The sequence below is a fragment of the Entelurus aequoreus genome, linkage group LG22, assembly GCF_033978785.1.
Source record: "Entelurus aequoreus isolate RoL-2023_Sb linkage group LG22, RoL_Eaeq_v1.1, whole genome shotgun sequence".
Taxonomy (NCBI): domain Eukaryota; kingdom Metazoa; phylum Chordata; class Actinopteri; order Syngnathiformes; family Syngnathidae; genus Entelurus; species Entelurus aequoreus.
In genome coordinates, this window is record NC_084752.1 from 43,058,813 (window position 1) to 43,079,541 (window position 20,729).

General features: G+C 36.1%; 1 protein-coding gene across 1 annotated transcript in view; it reads right to left on the reverse strand.

Annotated features, from left to right (window-relative positions):
• Positions 1–20,729, reverse strand: part of LOC133639440 (lipopolysaccharide-responsive and beige-like anchor protein) — a 231,290-nt gene that overhangs the window by 98,670 nt on the left and 111,891 nt on the right. The window contains exon 4 of the mRNA XM_062032729.1: positions 18,287–18,512. Within this exon, the coding sequence (XP_061888713.1) occupies positions 18,287–18,512 (226 nt within the window). The remainder of the gene's footprint in view (positions 1–18,286; positions 18,513–20,729) is intronic.

Consider the following 20,729-nt stretch of genomic DNA (forward strand, 5'->3'; position numbering starts at 1 on the left):
TAATAAATTAAAAAAAACCCCAAAAAAACCGATACCGATAATAATAAAAAACCGATACCGATAATTTTCGATATTACATTTTAAAGCATTTATCGGCCGATAATATCGGCCGGCCGATATTATCGGACATCTCTAATTATCATTCATATTAACATATGAATGATAATAAAAAAGAATCTTCAGTTGAGGGTTTGTGCAAAAAGTCAGTGTTCAAAAACAAGAAAAAAAATACAAAAATGAGGGGTATTTTATTTGAACTAAGCAAAATTATCTGCCAATAGAACAAGAAAATTCGGCTTGTCAAGACTTTCCAAAACAAGTCAAATTAGCTGACCTCAATGAACCCCAAAATAGCTTAAAATAAGTATATTCTCACTAATAACAAGTGCACTTTTCTTGGTAGAAAAAAAAAAAAGACATTTTTGCTCAATATGTCGAAAAATATTCTTAAATGAATTAAATGCTAGTGCCATTATCTTGACATAATCATGATTTTTTTTTTTTCACGCTTGAAATAAGAAATGAATTGAATGAAAAAAAAGTAGTTTTATACTTGTGAGTAGGGATGTCCGATAATGGCTTTTTGCCAATATTCCGATATCGTCCAACTCTTTAATTACCGATACCGATATCAACCGATACCGATATCAACCGATATATACAGTCGTGGAATAAACACATTATTATGCCTAATTTGGACAACCATGTATGGTGAAGATAAGGTACTTTTTAAAAAAAATAATAAAATAAGATAACTAAATTAAAAACATTTTCTTGAAGAAAAAAGAAAGTACAACAATATAAAAACAGTTACATAGAAATTAGTAATGAATGAAAATGAGTAAAATGAAGTGTTAAAGGTTAGTACTATTAGTGGAGCAGCAGCACGCACAATCATGTGTGCTTACGGACTGTATCCCTTGCAGACTGTATTGATATATATTGATGTAGGAACCAGAATATTGATAACAGAAAGAAATGGGGGGAGGGAGGTTTTTTGGGTTGGTGCACTAATTGTAAGTGTATCTTGTGTTTTTTATGTTGATTTCGTAATGAAAAAAACAAAAACAAAACAAAAAAAAACAAAAAAACAACAACGATACAGATAATAAAAAAACGATACCGATAATTTCCGATATTAAATTTTAACGCATTTATCGGCCGATAATATCGGAATATCGGATATCGGCAAAAAGCCATTATCGGACATCCCTACTTGTGAGTGTTGATGACACAGCTTTGCAACAGTTGATATTCTAGTTTCAAGCATGTTTTACTCAATATAGCTCATCAAATCTCAGCAACAAGCTGTAATATCTTACTGACATCATTTAGGAGCAAAACACTTCAAACAAGTAAAACACTCTAACATAAAATCTGCTTAGTGAGAAGAATTATCTTAGACAGAAAATAAGCAAATATCACCCTTATTTGAGATATTTCATCTTACTTAGATTTCACTTTTTGCAGTGGTTTTGTGTTGAGGCTAAAAATGAGCGTTTGCTTTACTATGTTGACACAAAGTCACGCATGAGCGCGAGTATTGAAAGAGATCCTTCATCGCGCGGCGTCCTTACTAAAAAGCGCCGCACGGCCGTCGGAAAAACTGTTCACGCGGGCTGTGAATAGAACATTCTTGCACGTCTCATCATGGAAGAGAAGGCGAACATTTTCCGCGTGTTAGCGAGAGGACATCATTGAAGGTCACGAAAGCCGCCTGTGCGGAGCCTCGCGTTTTGCTTAAGCTAATGCGTGGAAGCGACTCCTCAAAGACACTCCACCCGTCTTCATTAAAGTCGGCGCCGCTGACATTTACGAGGCTGCAGAGCGCCGCGGTCTAGGTCAGCGGGATCCGTTCCGCGATGCTCAGGTGAATATACGGCGGGGGCCATCGGCAAGGCCAATCTCTTTTGGGGGCGCCGGCCCGCGTCTGATGAGGCTTTTCTATATTCTATACATTTAAATGGCAGAGACGCCCTCTCCGCTTCTCCGCGTCAGCGTGATTTACTCTGCCATTCCACAAGATGGATCATGCGTGTACCACGCCGCACGTTTATGCAAATGACGTCCCGGAAACAAACAGCGAGGGATTCAAAAAAGACTGCAATAAGGAATAATATAGAAATAACTCAAAACATTCATACAAATACATACATACATCCATTTTCTACTGCCCTGGATATATATATATATATATATATATATATATATATATATATATATATATACATATATATATATATATATATATATATATATATATATATATATATATATATATATATACACATATATATCTGCTGTTTTCTGCATTACAGGATGTCAAAGCCAACATTAACCTTTTTTTTTTTTCAATTCACTGCATGTTTCCATTATGGAGAAAAAATACAAATAAATGAATTATCCAATAAATACATGTTAATACGGGGCCCCTAAAGTGACATTGGGAATTTTTTTTTCAAATAATTGTATTTATTTATTTATTTTTTAGACATGTATCTCGTGCGCACGAGAAACTTTTTATAAAGTTATAAAAAAAAAAAAGTTTTTAAATTTATTTTTATATATATATATGATTTTTTTTTTTTTTTTTTTTAGACATGTATTTCGTGCGCACGAGAACAGGATACATGTCTAAAAAATAAATAAATAAATGTTTAAAAAAAAAAAATTTTTTTTTTTTTTTTTATAACTTTATAAAAAGTTTCTCGTGCGCACGAGATACATGTCTAAAAAATAAATAAATAAATGTTTAAAAAAAATGTTTTAACATTTTTTTATAACTTTATAAAAAGTTTGTCGTGCGCACGAGATACATGTCTAAAAAATAAATAAATAAATGTTTAAAAAAAAAAAATGTTTTAATTTTTTTTATAACTTTATAAAAAGTTTGTCGTTGGCACGAGATACATGTCTAAAAAAAAAAAAAAATTATAATTTTTTTTCTTTTTTTTTGGACATGTATCTCGTGCGCACGAGAAAGTTCCTTGTGCGCACGAGATACATGTCTAAAATATAAATAAATACATGTTTAAAAAAAAATTTTAAACATTTTTTTATAACTTTATAAAAAGTTTCTCGTGCGCACGAGATACATGTCTAAAAAATAAATAAATAAATGTTTAAAAAAAAAAAATGTTTTAATTTTTTTTATAACTTTATAAAAAGTTTGTCGTTGGCACGAGATACATGTCTAAAAAATAAATAAATACATGTTTAAAAAAAAAATTTTTTAAACATTTTTTTATAACTTTATAAAAAGTTTCTCGTGCGCACGAGATACATGTCTAAAAAATAAATAAATAAATGTTTAAAAAAAATTTTTTTTTAAATTTTTTTTATAACTTTATAAAAAGTTTGTCGTGCGCCTCGAGATACATGTCTAAAAAATAAATGTTTTAAAAAAAAAATTTTTAAACATTTTTTTATAACTTTATAAAAAGTTTGTCGTGCGCACGGATACATGTCTAAAAAATAAATAAATAAATGTTTAAAAAAAAAAATTTTTTCATTTTTTTTATAACTATAAAAAATAAATAAATAAATGTTTAAAAAAAATAATTTTTTAACATTTTTTTATAACTTTATAAAAAGTTTCTCGTGCGCACGAGATACATGTCTAAAAAATAAATAAATGTTTTAAAAAAAATGTTTTTAACATTTTTTTATAACTTTATAAAAAGTTTGTCGTGCGCACGAGATACATGTCTAAAAAATAAATAAATAAATGTTTAAAACAATTTTTTTTTTACATTTTTTTATAACTTTATAAAAAGTTTGTCGTGCGCACGAGATACATGTCTAAAAAATAAATAAATGTTAAAAAATTATTTTTTTTAATTTTTTTTTTATAACTTTATAAAAAGTTTCTCGTGCGCACGAGATACATGTCTAAAAAATAAATAAATAAATGTTTTTTTAAAAAAAAATTTAAACATTTTTTTATAACTTTATAAAAAGTTTGTCGTGCGCACGAGATACATGTCTAAAAAATAAATAAATAAATAAATGTTTAAATTTTTTTTTTTTTAAATTTTTTTATAACTTTATAAAAAGTTTCTCGTGCGCACGAGATACATGTCTAAAAAAAATAAAAATATATAAAAAAATGTTTTTCCCCCAAGTAGTTTTATGTTAATAATTCCTAAATGTAAAAAATAAATAAATAATAATAATAGATTTTATTTGTAAAAAGCACTTTACATTGAGTAAACAACCTCCAAGTGCTACAGTGTATTAAAAAAAAAAAAAAAGATAATAAAAAAACAATAAAAATAAAAACTAGAACAGCCAAATAGCTAAAACTAGTATGCATATATCTAAAAAAAGGCTTTTTTTAAAAAGAAGGGTTTTTAAGCCTTTTTTAAAAGCATCCACAGTCTGTGGTGCCCTCAGGTGGTCAGGGAGAGCGTTCCACAGACTGGGAGCGGCGGAAATATACAGTACAGGTCAAAAGTTTGGACACATTCTTGGTTTTCTTTATTTTCATGACTATTTACATCGTAGATTGTCACATCAAAACTATGAATGAACACATGTGGACTTATGTACTTAACAAAAAGGTGAAATAACTGAAAACGTGTTTTATAGTCTAGTTTCTTCAAAATAGCCACCCTTTGCTCCGATTACTGCTTTGCACACTCTTGGCATTCTCTCCACCTGAAATGGCTTTCACTTCACAGGTGTGCTTGAAGCTCATCATTTATGGTCAATAAAGTGCAGCACAGCTCAATGAGTTTGAAAAATAACACAAAATGTCTCCATTGTAATTCTCGCCAACGATTTTAGTCACTTTTCCTTTTTGGCAAAGTGTCGTAAGGCAAAGGTTGGACGGTGGCAGACGGCAACTTGCAGCCGCCACACGACCAGGCGGTCGAACGTCAGCAGTAAGAAGGAACACACGATTCCACTTCCCCCGGGTCAACTACCTCTTCCGATCCAAAGCGCACTAACGGCAATCGAACACGAACACAAATGAGCGTCTCATTGCCGTGACAAAGAACAGCCTCTGGGCCGGTTGTCACTCCGTAATGGCGGACTCTAGGGACACGCTTAGTGAGACACCTCCTCCGCCACAACCGCCGTGGTCAGGCCGTGATGATGCCCAGGCCCTGGGACTCTTACTTACCCGGGTCACGCTTCCTAAAACCCTTGCAGAGGAGCCTCGGCTTGGCTGGCTCGGGTTGATTTAACTCATTAAAGTGCTCTGACTGAGGGTGTTTGTGAAAGGTGAAGGCTAACGGATTAGACAAGTGCCACACTGCAAAAAGTGAAATCTAAGTAAGATGAAATATCTCAAATAAGGGTGATATTTGCTTATTTTCTGTCTGATAAGATCATTCTCCTCACTAAGCAGATTTTATGTTAGAGTGTTTTACTTGTTTTAAGTGTTTTGCTCCTAAATGATCTCAGTAAGATATTACAGCTGAGATTTGATGAGCTATATTGAGTAAAACATAGGTCTCATATTTGTTTTTCTACCAAGAAAAGTGCACTTGTTATTAGTGAGAATATACTTATTTTAAGCTATTTTTGGGTTCATTGAGGTTAGCTAATTTGACTTGTTTTGGAAAGTCTTGACAAGCCAAATTTTCTTGTTCTATTGGCAGATAATTTTGTTAAATTCAAATAAAATACCCCTCATTTTTGTATTTTTTTTCTTGTTTTTGAACACTGACTTTTTGCAGTGCAGGAAGACTAGTAGGTTGTTGTGGCAACCAGCTAATGGGGATCCTTAATAAAAATACAAATAAAATCAAACTCATCCGCGCCGTCAACGCTGACTGAGCAGTTTGCTCCTCGCCACCGTCCCAACGTTGGTTCTGTTGCAATACAAAACCATGTGGTCAAGAAAAACGCTCTCTTTTTCCCCCCCTCTTTCTCATGCACCCCGAAACATTATTGCGGTTATTAAAATATTACGAACACATAAATGAAGAAAATGATGTTTTGAAGAGATGGATCAGAAAAAAATTAAACAGACAATTTGCCAAGTGTGGGTTTTCTAGTACAATGTAAAAAGTCAGTGTTCAAAAACAAGACAAAAAATAAAAATAAATGAGGGGTATTTTATTTATTTAATATATAATTTATCATTATTTATTTATTTTATTTGAACTAAGCAAAATTATCTGCCAATAGAACAAGAAAATTTGGCTTGTCAAGACTTTCCAAAACAAGTCAAATTAGCTAACCTCAATGAACCCAAAAATAGCTTAAAATAAGTATATTCTCACTAATAACAAGTGCACTTTTCTTGGTAGGAAAAAAAAAAAAAGACGTTTTTGCTCAATATGTTGAAAAATATTCTTAAACGAAGTAAATGCTAGTGCCATTATCTTGACATAATGATATGCGCTCGGCATTACATTTCTTGAAACCAGCAAACTTATACTAAAAACTAATTTATTGTTCTTAATGGAAAGGCAACAAGGCAAGCGCTTGTTACTCTCGGGGTCTCCTAGCCGCTCAGGCAAATCATATTGTCTAAAAATGCATTTTTCCATGGATAACATGACATCATCGCGCCAAGTGCGTGCTCTTTCAGTCAATTAATGCTAAAAAAAAATGTCTTGTAATTTTGAAGAATTCATCTGAATGTGCATGAACTATTTCTGTTCAAAATAGTTTGAAATGCTTAAATATTAAATATTTAAATATTACCGTATTTTTCGGAGTATAAGTCGCTCCGGAGTATAAGTCGCACCGGCCGAAAATGCATAATAAAGAAGGAAAAAAACATATATAAGTCGCACTGGAGTATAAGTCGCATTTTTTTGGGGGAAATGTATTTGATAAAAGCCAACAGCAAGAATAGACATTTGAAAGGCAATTTAAAATGTCTAAAGAATAGTGAACAACAGGCTGAATAAGTGTACGTTATATGAGGCATAAATAACCAACTGAGAAGGTGCCTGGTATGTTAACGTAACATATTAAGGTAAGAGTCATTCAAATAACTATAACATATAGAACAGACCTGGGCATTCTGCGGCCCGCGGGCCACATCCGGCCCTTTGTGCGTCCCTGTCCGGCCCGCGTGAGGCCAATCATAAATTACAAAATACATTTAAAAAAGTATCCATGTCGAGTGTGCAATACAACGGTGCTGCTTTTGTTTTGAAAAGCGTTATTTGTATTACTTCCGTGTGGATGTATGCGCGTGCGTGACGGTGAGTGAACGTGAACAGCTGCAATCACAAATTACAAAATAAAGTTGAAAAAACATCTATGTCGGTCGCGCAATACAACTGTGCTGCTTTTATTTTGAAAAGTGTTATTTATGGGCGTATGTCCGTGTGTAACCTGCGAGTGAAGGTGCACAGCGACAAGTGATGCACAGGACGCTAAAAAGAGAAAAGTTGATGAGGAATGGCGTGTTTTCAACAAGACATGGACTGCCAAGCAACGTTCCCTCTAAGGTGCGTGCCTGCGCAATTGCGCACTGCTCAAGCGTCCTCTGCGCGCAGCAAATATATGCCGCGCACCAAATCAAATCCCATCTGAATTCTAAACCAAATAAACATATTTATTCTGTGTAATTTTGCAATGCAACTTTGAGTGACAGTGACAACAAGCGGCCCTAACGGTGTTCCTCAACACCGTTCAATTGAACGCCGTTCAATTATTGTAACGTCTATCGAGATGCTTCGAGGACAGGAATTATATCGATCACTTTATTGAGCAAAACTGTTTATATTCGGCCATAACCACACCAAAAACATGAGTAAAACACTTCTATCTGGAAAAACTAGTCATTTTCTGCTGTACAAACCAGGCCAAAACCAACTTGTCATCTGTCACCAACACGCATAGCACTAAACCACTGGTGCGTTTATGGCCACACAAAAAGTCGGACAACTCAAACACCATACAAAGTTACACTATGACTCCTCAGTCATACGTGTGCTTATTTTACTGTCATTTATTATTAATGTTAATGTATTTATATTAATCATGGAATGCTGTTACAGGAATGCACACTTCATCCTATGCTTACATTTCATTGTGCAACATGAGGATGTTGAAGGGGAACTAAATGTGATCTCTGAAAGGGGTACAAATGATTTCCAAAGCAGTGCTTTTGGTATTAAGTTAAGTTAGGTTAAATGAAAGTATTATTATTATTACTATTTATTTTACGGTATACATCAAAAATAATATTGAGCAATATTTAATTGAAATATTGTCGATGTGGCCCTCCAGCAGTGCTCGGGCTGGTCATGCGGCCCCCGGTAAAAATTAATTGCCCACCCCTAAAATTGAACATGCTATACGTTTACCAAACAATCTGTCACTCCTAATCGCTACATCCCATGAAATCTTATACGTCTAGTCTCTTACGTGAATGAGATCAATGATATTATTTGATATTTTACGCTAATGTGTAAATCATTTCACACATAAGTCGCTCCTGAGTATAAGTCGCAACCCCGGCCAAACTATGAAAAAAATGCGACTTATAGTCTGAAAAATACTGTAACTGTCAGTTTGCTGTACTGTGCCAACTGTACTACTATATGAGTACGTATGTTCTATTGTTTCATTGGAAATAAAACAGCAATTGGCTGTCATCTGTTTTAAAGGCCTACTAAAATGATTTTTTTAAATTTAAACGGGAATAGCAGATCCATTCTATGTGTCATACTTGATCATTTCGCGCTATTGCCATATTTTTGCTGAAAGGATTTAATAGAGAAAATTGACGATAAAGTTCGCAACTTTTGCTCGCTGATAAAAAAAGCCTTGCCTGTACCGGAAGTAGCGTGACGTCACAGGAGCTAGTATTCCTCACAATTCCCCGTTGTTTACAATTGAGCGAGAGAGATTCGGACCGAGAAAGTGACGATTACCCCATTAATTTGAGCGAGGATGAAAGATTCGTGGATGAGGAACGTTACAGTGAAGGACTTGAGAGGCAGTGATGGACGTATCTTTTTTCGCTCTGACCGTAACTTAGGTACAAGCTGGCTCATTGGATTCCACACTCTCTCCTTTTTCTATTGTGGATCACGGATTTGTATTTTAAACCACCTCGGATACTATATCCTCTTGAAAATGAGAGTCGAGAACGCGAAATGGACATTCAGTGCCTTTTATCTCCACGACAATACATCGGCGAAATGCTTCAGCTACGAGCTAATGTGATAGCATCTTGCTTTAACTGCATATAGAAACAAAAAAATAAAGGATAGAAGGAAGGATAGATAGAAAATCAACAATACTATTAAACCGTGGACATGTAACTACACGGTTAATGCTTTCCAGGCTGGCGAAGGTTAACAATGCTGTGCTAACGACGCCATTGAAGCTAACTTAGCAACTTAGCAACGGGACCTCACAGAGCTATGCTAAAAACATTAGCTCTCCACCTACGCCAGCCAGCCCTCATCTGCTCATCAACACCCGTGCTCACCTGCGTTCCAGCGATCGGCAGAAGGACGAAGGACTTCACCCGATGCGTTTTGCGGCCCGGAGACGTAGGAAGTCAAGGTGAGGTCGGCGGCTAGCGCGGCTAGCGCTCCAACAAAGTCCTCCTGGTTGTGTTGCTGTAGTCCGCTGCTAATACACCGATCCCACCTACAACTGTCTTCTTTGCAGCCTTCATTGTTCATTAAACAAATTGCAAAAGATGTCCAGAATACTGTGGAATTATGAAATGAAAACAGAGCTTTTTGTATAGGATTCTACGGGGTACCATAACTTCCGTTACTCTGACTTCGTCACGCGCATACGTCATCATACCGCGACGTTTCAGCCGGATATTTCCCGGGAAGTTTTAAAAGTCACTTTATAAGTTAACCCGGCCGTATTGGCATGTGTTGCAATGTTAAGATTTCATCATTGATATATAAACTATCAGACTGCGTGGTCGGTAGTAGTAGGTTTCAGTAGGCCTTTAATTATGAGACACAATTGTGTCAAAGTCATGATTTTTTATTTTACATGCTTGAAATAAGAAATGATGACTTTAAAAAAGTAGTTTTCTACTTGTGAGTGTTGATGACACAGCTTTGCAACAGTTGATATTCTAGTTTCAAGCATGTTTTACTCAATATAGCTCATCAAATCTCAGCAACAAGCTGTAATATCTTACTGACATCATTTAGGAGCAAAACAAGTAAAACACTCTAACATAAAATCTTCTTAGTGAGAAGAATGATCTTATCAGACAGAAAATAAGCAAATATCACCCTTATTTGAGATATTTCATCGTACTTAGATTTCACTTTTTGCAGTGTAGGTCAAGGGAATGCTATAATCATAACCGTGCACTTTTCTTTTTTTTTATGAATACTAAATCACACTTGGCAGTCACTTGATGGTACCTTGAATGCATGTGCATGTATTTATGATCCACAGAAATAATGAAGAACCAGTGATCCATTACAGTGGACTATGTATAAACCAAAAGAGTGGGTAATGGCTTGGACTATTCAGTGTGTGTGTGTGTGTGTGTGTGTGTGTGTGTGTGTGTGTGTGTGTGTGTGTGTGTGTGTGTGTGTGTGTGTGTGTGTGTGCAAATGGCCGCTACTGCCTGGCAATGAATCTGCATGAGTGCATGCCTCTCTGTGTGTGAGTGCGCTCGGTTATAGGCCAAAGCACATCTGGATGGGAATTAGGGTGAATGAGGTGATAAATCAAAGATCCACCCCTGGTGCCAGCGAGGCTCCAGTCACCGAGCATGAAGGGCATCTGAACACGGGAGCAAAGATGGCGGCTCAGTCTCCTCATAAACGGCCAACTCTCATCTCCATGCAACATTTGGACCGTTGCCTTCATTCTTTATTGCTGGTGTATTAACTGGAGTCTTCTTTCCACTTTTCATCATGCATTTATTACACCAACAGCACCGCACATGCCGTATTTTCCGGACTATAAGGCGCTACCGTTTTCCCGCACTGTGAACCCTGCGGCTTTTAAAACGGTGCGGTTGACTTATACCTCTTCAGATCTGCTTTTAACCTGTGATTAGTGTTGTGTGTCTTGTAATGTCCAGTGTTTTTATGTATTTGACCATGTACTGCTTTTATATTTCCTGTATTTTATATTATTATTACTTTGAACTGTTTTATATTTTAATTTTTTTATCCTGTAAAGCGTCTTTGAGTACTCTGAAAAGCGCTATGTGTTAGTATTATTATTATTATTATTATTATTATTATAGATTGATAATGTTTTGTATTCAACAAATAGTTTTCATAGAACACGGACATTGACACTGAAAAGGTGTGTTATTGTTTATATAATGCCGCCGTCTGTTAATAATGATAATAGATTGTATTTGTAAAAAGCACTTTCTATTGAGCAAACAACCTCAAAGTGTTACAGCGTATTAAAAAAATAAATAAAAAGATAATAAAAATAAATTAAAATAAAAACTACAAGTAGCACGCATATATCTAAAAAAAAAAAAAGGCTTTTTTAAAAATGGTTTTAAAGCCTTCTTTAAAAGCATCCACAGTCTGTGGTGCCCTCAGGTGGTCAGGGAGAGCGTTCCACATGGACTTCCTTCACAGCCACATTTTTTCCAACACATATGATATGCTTTGACTCGTAGTTCCAACACATGATATGCTTTGACTCTTAGTTTCAACAGAGATATGCTTTGACTCTTAGTTCCAACAGATATGATATGCGTTGACTCTTAGTTCCAACAAATATAATAATATGCTTTGACTCTTAGTTCCAAAAGATATGATATGCGTTGACTCTTACTTCCAACACATACAGTATGATATGCTTTGACTCTTAGTTCCAACACATATGATATGCTTTGACTCTTAGTTCCAACACATATGATATGCTTTGACTCTTAGTTCCAACACATGTATGCTTTGACTCTTAGTTCCAACACATATGATATGCTTTGACTCTTAGTTCCAACACATAATGTATGATATGCTTTGACTCTTAGTTCCTACACATATGATATGCTTTGACTCTTAGTTCCTACACATATGATATGCTTTGAATCTTAGTTCCAACAAATATAATATGCTTTGACTCTTAGTTCCAACACATATGATATGATTTGAGTCTTAGTTAAATACACAAATATGCTTTGACTCTTAGTTCCAACAGATATGATATGCGTTGACTCTTACTTCCAACACATACAGTATGATATGCTTTGACTCTTAGTTACAACAAATATAATATGCTTTGACTCTTAGTTCCAACACATATGATATGCTTTGACTCTTAGTTCTAACACATATATGCTTTGACTCTTACTTCCAACATATATGATATGCTTTGACTCTTAGTTCCTACACATATGATATGCTTTGACTCTTAGTTCCAACACATACTGTATGATATGCTTTGACTCTTAGTTCCTGCACATATGATATGCTTTGAGTCTTAGTTAAAACACAAATATGATTTGACTCTTAGTTCCAACAAATATAATATGCTTTGACTCTTAGTTCCAACACATATGATATGATTTGAGTTTAGTTCCAACACAAATATGATTTGACTCTTAGTTCCAACAGATATGATATGTTTTGACTCTTAGTTCCAACACATGATATGATTTGACTCTTAGTTCCAACAGATATGATATGCTTTGACTCTTAGTTCCAACACATATGATATGATTTGAGTTTAGTTCCAACACAAATATGATTTGACTCTTAGTTCCAACAGATATGATATGTTTTGACTCTTAGTTCCAACACATGATATGATTTGACTCTTAGTTCCAACAGATATGATATGCTTTGACTCTTAATTCCAACACATGATATGCTTTGACTCTTAGTTCCAACACATATGATGTGATTTGACTCTTAGTTCCAACACATATGATATGCTTTGACTCTTAGTTCCAACAGATATGTGCTTTGACTCTTAGTTCCAACACATGATATGCTTTGACTCTTAGTTCCAACACATATGATATGCTTTGACTCTTAGTTCCAACAGATATGTGCTTTGACTCTTAGTTCCAACACATGATATGCTTTGACTCTTAGTTCCAACACATATGATATGCTTTGACTCTTAGTTCCAACAGATATATGATTTGACTCTTGAGTACCTTAGGATACGAGGGCCCCAGTTTACGAGTTTTTTTTGGCATGTGAGCGGTTTCTTGGAAAATTGTTATGCTCTGTTAGGTTTTGAACAAAAAATGGGTCATGAGTCGTGAGATCACCCCGAATGATCCCACCAAAATCATCAGTCTTACTCTCCAGCAATAGCGAGATCAACATAACTTAGTTTTTCCAACAATAGGAACAAAGTCAATGTGAAAGAGCCTGCTGGGAAAAAATAAAGTAAATGATATTCAATGAATTCCATCCAATTATTTTTTGTTTTCTAAATTTCAGTTTGATTATTTAAACTATGAAATGATTATCCGAATAAAAAAAACAAGTACAATATTTCCCTGTAATAAATAGTGCAGATGATTAGAGTGTTCCACCTGTAAAGGATTAGCAATAAAACTGTTGGAGTATTTTTTCCGAAGTGCCAGATACTTCCTTCATGGACTTCCTTCCCAGCCACATTTTTCCAATAATGATTACAAGATGATCCGCACGAGAAGGGCAAATGGAAACAGTTTTAACTTTACATGGGATTGGTGAACTTGTCAGGAAGTTGTTTGTCCCGCGGTTCGTTTTTCTTTTCAGCGCAGTGTTTAGTGCGTGTCGCTTTCGGGCAGGCTAAATGGGGGCGGGAGCAGAGGGCAGGAATAATGAACGGACGCCGAGGAAGGAGGAGGCTGGAAGGCGTTGGAAGCGGAGGACATGGCGGAGTGCTTCGCTCAGCGATACTCGCCCGGAGCCTCGTTGGCCGAGCATGCAGACAATTTAGCAACTAATCTCTATGCTTTTAGAATAATCGCATTACATGTCCATTTGTGATCATGCTCTTGTGTACTTACCCCTGACTCAGCATGTTCAAGGAATGTAGGTCAAAGAACAATATCTGGCTACTTGGGTAGGGTGTTCAAATTGGACATTGGTTTTTTTCAAGGCCGATACTGATTGTTAGTAGTCAAGGAGGACGATATCTGATATTTGGAGGTGATATTAAAGGCCTACTGAAATGAAATTTTTAAATTTAAACGGGAATAGCAGATCCATTCTATGTGTCATACTTGATCATTTCGCGATATTGCCATATTTTTGCTGAAAGGATTTAGTAGAGAACGACGACGATAAAGTTCGCAACTTTTGGTCTCTGATAAAAAAAAAGCCTTGCCCGTACCGGAAGTAGCGTGACGTAGTCAGTTGTTCACCTCCTCATATTTTCCTATTGTTTTCAACGCAGCTAGAGCGATTCGGACCGAGAAAGCGACGATTACCCCATTAATTTGAGCGAGGATGAAAGATTCGTGGATGAGGAACGTTAGAGTGACGGACTAGAATGCCAGAATACGCTCTGACCGTAACTTAGGTACAAGCTGGCTCATTGGATTCCACACTCTCTCCTTTTTCTATTGTGGATCACGGATTTGTATTTTAAACCACCTGGGATACTATATCCTCTTGAAAATGAGAGTCGAGCACGCGAAATGGACATTCACAGTGACTTTTATTTCCACGACAATACATCGGTGACACACTTAGCTACTGAGCTAACGTGATAGCATCTGGCTCAAATGCAGATAGAAACAAAATAAATAAATCCCTGACTGGAAGGATAGACAGAAGATCAACAATACTATTAAACCATGGACATGTAACTACACGGTTAATAGATCTCAGCCTGGCAAAGCTTAACAATGCTGTTGCTAACTACGCTGAAGCTAACTTAGCAACTTAGCAACCGGACCTCACAGAGCTATGATAAAAACATTAGCGCTCCACCTACGCCAGCCAGCCCTCATCTGCTCATCAACACCCGTGCTCACCTGCGTTCCAGCGATCGACGGCGCGACGAAGGACTTCACCCGATCACAGATGCGGTTGGCGGCTAGCATCGGTTGGTGGCTAGCATCGGCTAGCGCGTCTGCTATCCAAGTAAGTCCTCCTCTTTGTGTTGCTACAGCCAGCCGCTAATACACCGATCCCACCTACAACTTTCTTCTTTGCAGTCTCCATTGTTCATTAAACAAATTGCAAAAGATTCACCAACACAGATGTCCAGAATACTGTGGAATTATGAGATGAAAACAGAGCTTTTTGTATTGGCCTCAATGGGGGAGCCATACCTCTGTTCTACTGGCTACGTCACGCAAATCTGTCTGGAGCCGCAAAAACTTAAAAGCCATGTTACATACAGATAGTGTGTCATGAGATATAAATTGAATTAAGAGGACTTAAAGGAAACTAAATGAGCTCAAATATAGCTACAAATGAGGCATAATGATGCAATATGTACATATAGCTAGCCTAAATAGCATGTTAGCATCGATTAGCTTGCAGTGACCGAATATGTCCGATTAGCACTCCACACAAGTCAATAACATCAACAAAACTCACCTTTGTGCATTCACGCACAACGTTAAAAGTTTGGTGGACAAAATGAGACAGAAAAAGAAGTGGCATAAAACACGTCCTAGAAAGTCGGAGAAAGTTGTACATGTAAACAAGCTACGGTGAGTTCAAGGACCGCCAAAATTAGTAGGACAAAACGGCGCTCGCCAAATACTGGAAGCAGTGAAGCATGTTTAATACAAACAGTGTGCTTTATACAATTAGGGAGGTTTGTGTCATGTTTGTCCTCATACAGAAACCATATTAACACAAAAAAATATTTTTTTTCCCCTCATCTTTTTCCATTTTTCATACATTTTTTAAAAAAGCTCCAGAGAGCCACTAGGGCGGTGCTAGAGCCACGGGTTGCCGACCCCCGCTGTAGGCAGATGAAACACGCGAAACTACACTAAACATGCGAAACGACACTAAAAAAAATGTTCCCCCTCATCTTTTTCCATTTTTCATACATTTTTTAAAAAAGCTCCAGGGAGCCACTAGGGCGGCGCTAGGCTCTAGAGCCGCGGGTTGCCTACCCCCGCTATAGGCAGATGAAACACGCGAGCGCTGCAGTAAAATCAGCTGAGAAGACCGGAGAAGAATTCTCACAAAAACTCGAATAAATTACCTGTCAGATATAGAATTATTTTTAAAAAAACAGTAATTTAATTCTTAAATTAATTAGAAAAATTAAAAAGATAACTTTTCTCATGCAGGGAAAAAGGGCTTGAGCAGTGGTTATTACTATTTGTTAGGGGTGTAACGGTACACAAAAATTTCAGTTCGGTACGTGCCTCGGTTTAGAGGTCAAGGTTCGGTTCATTTTCGGTACAGTAAGAAAACAACAAAATATAAATGTTTTGGTTATTTATAGAGATGTCCGATAATATCGGCAGGCCGATAAATGCTTTAAAATGTAATATCGGAAATTATCAGTATCAGTTTTTTTTATCATCGGTACTGTTTTTTTAAAAAAATGTATTTATTTAATTATTTTTTTGGTATTAAATCAACATAAAAAACACAAGATACACTTACAATTAATACACCAACCCAAAAAACCTCCCTCCCCCATTTACACTCATTCACACAAAAGGGTTGTTTCTTTCTGTTATTAATATTCTGCTTCCTACATTATATATCAATATATATCAATACAGTCTCCAAGGGATACAGTCCGTAAGCACACATGATTGTGCGTGCTGCTGCTCCACTAATAGTACTAACCTTTAACAGTTAATTTTACTCATTTTCATTCATTACTAGTTTCTATGTAACTGTTTTTATATGGTTTTACTTTCTTTTTTATTCAGGAATTTTTTTAAATGTATTTATCTTATTTTATTTTTTTTAAAAGTACCTTATCTTCACCATACCTGGTTGTCCAAATTAGGCATAATAATGTGTTAATTCCACGACTGTATATATCGGTATCGGTTGATATCGGTATCGGTAATTAAGGGTTTGGTCAATATCGGAATATCAGATATCAGCAAAAAGCCATTATCGGACATCCCTGGTTATTTATTTACCAAATTTGCAAAATCTTCCACCAAAAATATTTTTCTTAGTGTAATATTTGATGTGAAGTAATGGGAACCTTGGATTGGTCAATAATTCATAATAACATTGATTTTGATTCAATATTATGTTTTGAGCAATGACAGTTTGAAAGAAAAAAAAAACAGCTTTGTTTTATTAGTCAACATTGCAACTTTTTCTAAATGACATTTAACCTTTAAGCTTTTTTATTTCACTTTTGTTATGTTTTTGTTTATTTTAATAGTATTTTTAGAATGTGCCGTGGGCCTTTAAAACATTAGCTGTGGGCCGCAAATGGCCTCCGGGGCACACTTTTGACACCCCTGCTATAGATAATAAAACATTAAATGTGATAAATCTATGGATAAAAAGCAGAGCCGTTTATCATAACTCACTCTCTGTCTGTCTCTGCCCCTCCCTCACCAATGCTGCTGTTTGTTTTGTTTTTAACCCCTTCTTAACCCTGAACGTACATTGAAAATACACGCAACCCTAACTCAAAATGCCGGACATTTGAGGCATTTAAGAAACTCCGCCCTGACAGCTCCGCAAAAGAGGACATGTCCGGTGAAAAGAGGACGTATGGTCAGTCTATCCTAGCCCGTTAGCTGCTAGCATGCCGCGTGTTGTGCCTCGGTGTGCATTGTTTACATAACGTGCGCTACGCTACTTAATATGTCCGTGTGGAAACTCGTTCGGTACACAACCGAACTGAACCGGAACCCCCGTACCGGAACGATTCAATAAAAATACACGTACCGTTACACCCCTACTATTTGTTAATACTAAATACTGGCATCATATGTGTATATATTGTATCTGCTGATGTTAACTTTGTTTAAAAATAAGAGCCAATACCGATATACGTCAAAATGACAAATACCGGAGCCGATAATGGGTCCATCTCGAGTTCAAATCGTCCCCGGAAGACTTACCTGGAGTCAGAAAGCCAATATGCATGTAGTATGCAAGGGTAGTATAGGATGTAGACTGAGGGCCAAAGGGACACGTGCAGTGTTGATGGAGGGCCAAAGGGACATGCGCAGTGTTGATGGAGGGCCAAAGGGACATGCGCAGTGTTGATGGAGGGCCAAAGGGACATGTGCAGTGTTGATGGAGGGCCAAAGGGACATGTGCAGTGTAGATGGAGGGCCAAAGGGACATGTGCAGTGTTGATGGAGGGCCAAAGGGACATGTGCAGTGTTGATGGAGGGCCAAAGGGACATGTGCAGTGTTGATGGAGGGCCAAAGGGACATGTGCAGTGTTGATCGAGGGCCAAAGGGACATTTGCAGTGTTGGCAAGCCTCACCTCTCGGAGCACGGGCTCACTGATGGAGTTCAAGTTGACGGCGCCCTCGTAGGTGAGATAGTAGAACACGTTGAGGGCTCTGGTGGCCTCGGGCCCCTGCTGCTTGTAGCCGAAGATCAGATCGATCCACTGGTGGAGCTGGCAGGACACGAACTCGCTCTCCAGAGCCTGGGGGTGGGGCCAAAAGAAGACGTGAGCGACGTGACGAAAACCTCGTACAATTGAACTGTGAGAAGTCCGTGCTAAGAGATATTGCAAAAACAGTATTTTGACTCCCATGTTCAATATTGTTCCAAATTCACTCATACTCATAAATCTCAAAGCAGACCTGCTCAATGTTAAGAGTTCAGTAGAATATTCTAGATCAGGGGTGGGAAAACTTTTTGGCTCAGGGGCCACATTGGCTTGTGAAATTTGGATGAGAGTCAAAACATATCTGTTGGGACTAAGAGTCAAAGTTCCAACAGATATGATATGCTTTGACTCTTAGTTCCAACAGATATATGCTTCAACTCTTAGTTCTAACAGATATGATATGCTTTGACTCTTAGTTCCAACACATATGATAGTCTTTGACTCTTAGTTCCAACAGATATATTATTTGACTCTTAGTTCCAACAGATATAATATGCTTCGACTCTTAGTTCCAACAGATATGATATTCTTTGACTCTTAGTTCCAACACATATGATAGTCTTTGACTCTTAGTTCCAACAGATATGATATTCTTTGACTCTTAGTTCCAACAGATATGATATTCTTTGACTCTTAGTTCCAACAGATATGATATGCTTCGACTCTTAGTTCCAACACATATGATATTCTTTGACTCTTAGTTCCAACAGATATGATATGCTTTGACTCTTAGTTCCAACACATATATGCTTTGACTCTTAGTTCCAACAAATATAATATGCTTTGACTCTTAGTTCCAACACATATATGCTTTGACTCTTAGTACCAACAAATATAATATGCTATGACTCTTAGTTCCAACATATATGATATGCTTTGAGTCTTAGTTCCAACACATATATGCTTTGTCTCTTAGTTCCAACAAATATAATATGCTTTGACTCTTAGTTCCAACATATATGATATGCTTTGACTCTTAGTTCCAACATATATGATATGCTTTGAGTCTTAGTTCCAACACATATGATATGCTTTGACTCTTAGTTTCAACACATATGATATGCTTTGAGTCTTAGTTCCAACACATATGATATGATTTGACTCTTAGTTCCAACAGATATATGCACTGTACTTTTATAAATAATAAAAGCACTGGTATTTACATAATGTTCTGTTGCTGAACAGAACATTATGTAAATACAAAAAAAAATGGCATAACCCTTTAAATGAAAGCATGTATAAAGTCTTTATAGCAAGTGTTAACATACAAAAACTGCTATTAAATCACGATACCGCCTTTTTGTGCTTCTTCTTCGACAAATCCCTTTAAAAAAACATTTATTTATCTTTTTCAAATTTCAATTTGATTATTTAAACTATGAAATATTTCCCTGTAATAAATAGTGCTTATAGCGCAGATGATTACAGTTTTCCACCTGTAAAAGATTAGCAATAAAACTGTTGACGATGACTTCTGTTTTGCTTGATCCACCGTTTTACTGCCGTGTTACAGGCACCGTTTGGAAACTATGAAGGTTTAGCATTTACAACATTTTACAAACAGATATAAATCTGCGGCTTATAGTTCGGTACGGCTAATATATGTAAAAAAAATGTAATTGTTTCCTAAAATGTTAATACCGGTGCGCTCCATAGCCCGGAAAGTACGGTACTTAACTTCATAAAAATTCTGTAGTTGTTAGTAGTACATTCTATTGTACTGTTTTTCACGCATTATTTCTTATCTAAATGTTTTTCTTTTGAAAAAGGCAAGTTACATGTTAAAACTGAGTTGTTACGAAGGGCATACATTGATTTCAATACTTTTCAGTGTTTTGCAACACAAGTTTTTCCAGGTACACTGCAAAAACTGCAATCTAAGTAAGATGAAATATCTCAAATAAGGGTGATATTTGCTTATTTTCTGTCCGATAAAATAATACTTCTCACTAAGCAGATTTTATGTTACAGTGTTTTACTTGTTTTAAGTGTTTTGCTCCTAAATGATGTCAGTAAGATATTACAGCTTGTTGCTGAGATTTGATGAGCTATATTGAGTAAAACATGCTTGAAACTAGAATATCAACTGTTGCAAAGCTGTGTCATCAACACTCACAAGTAGAAAACTACTTTTTTTAAGTATTAATTAATTAATTAATAATTAATTCTTATTTCAAGCACGAAAAAAAAAATCATGACTTTGACACAATTTTGTATCATAATTACGGTAAAACAGATGACAGCCAAATGGACTTTGCTGTTTTATTTCCAATGAAACAATAGAACATACGTACTCATATAGTAGTAC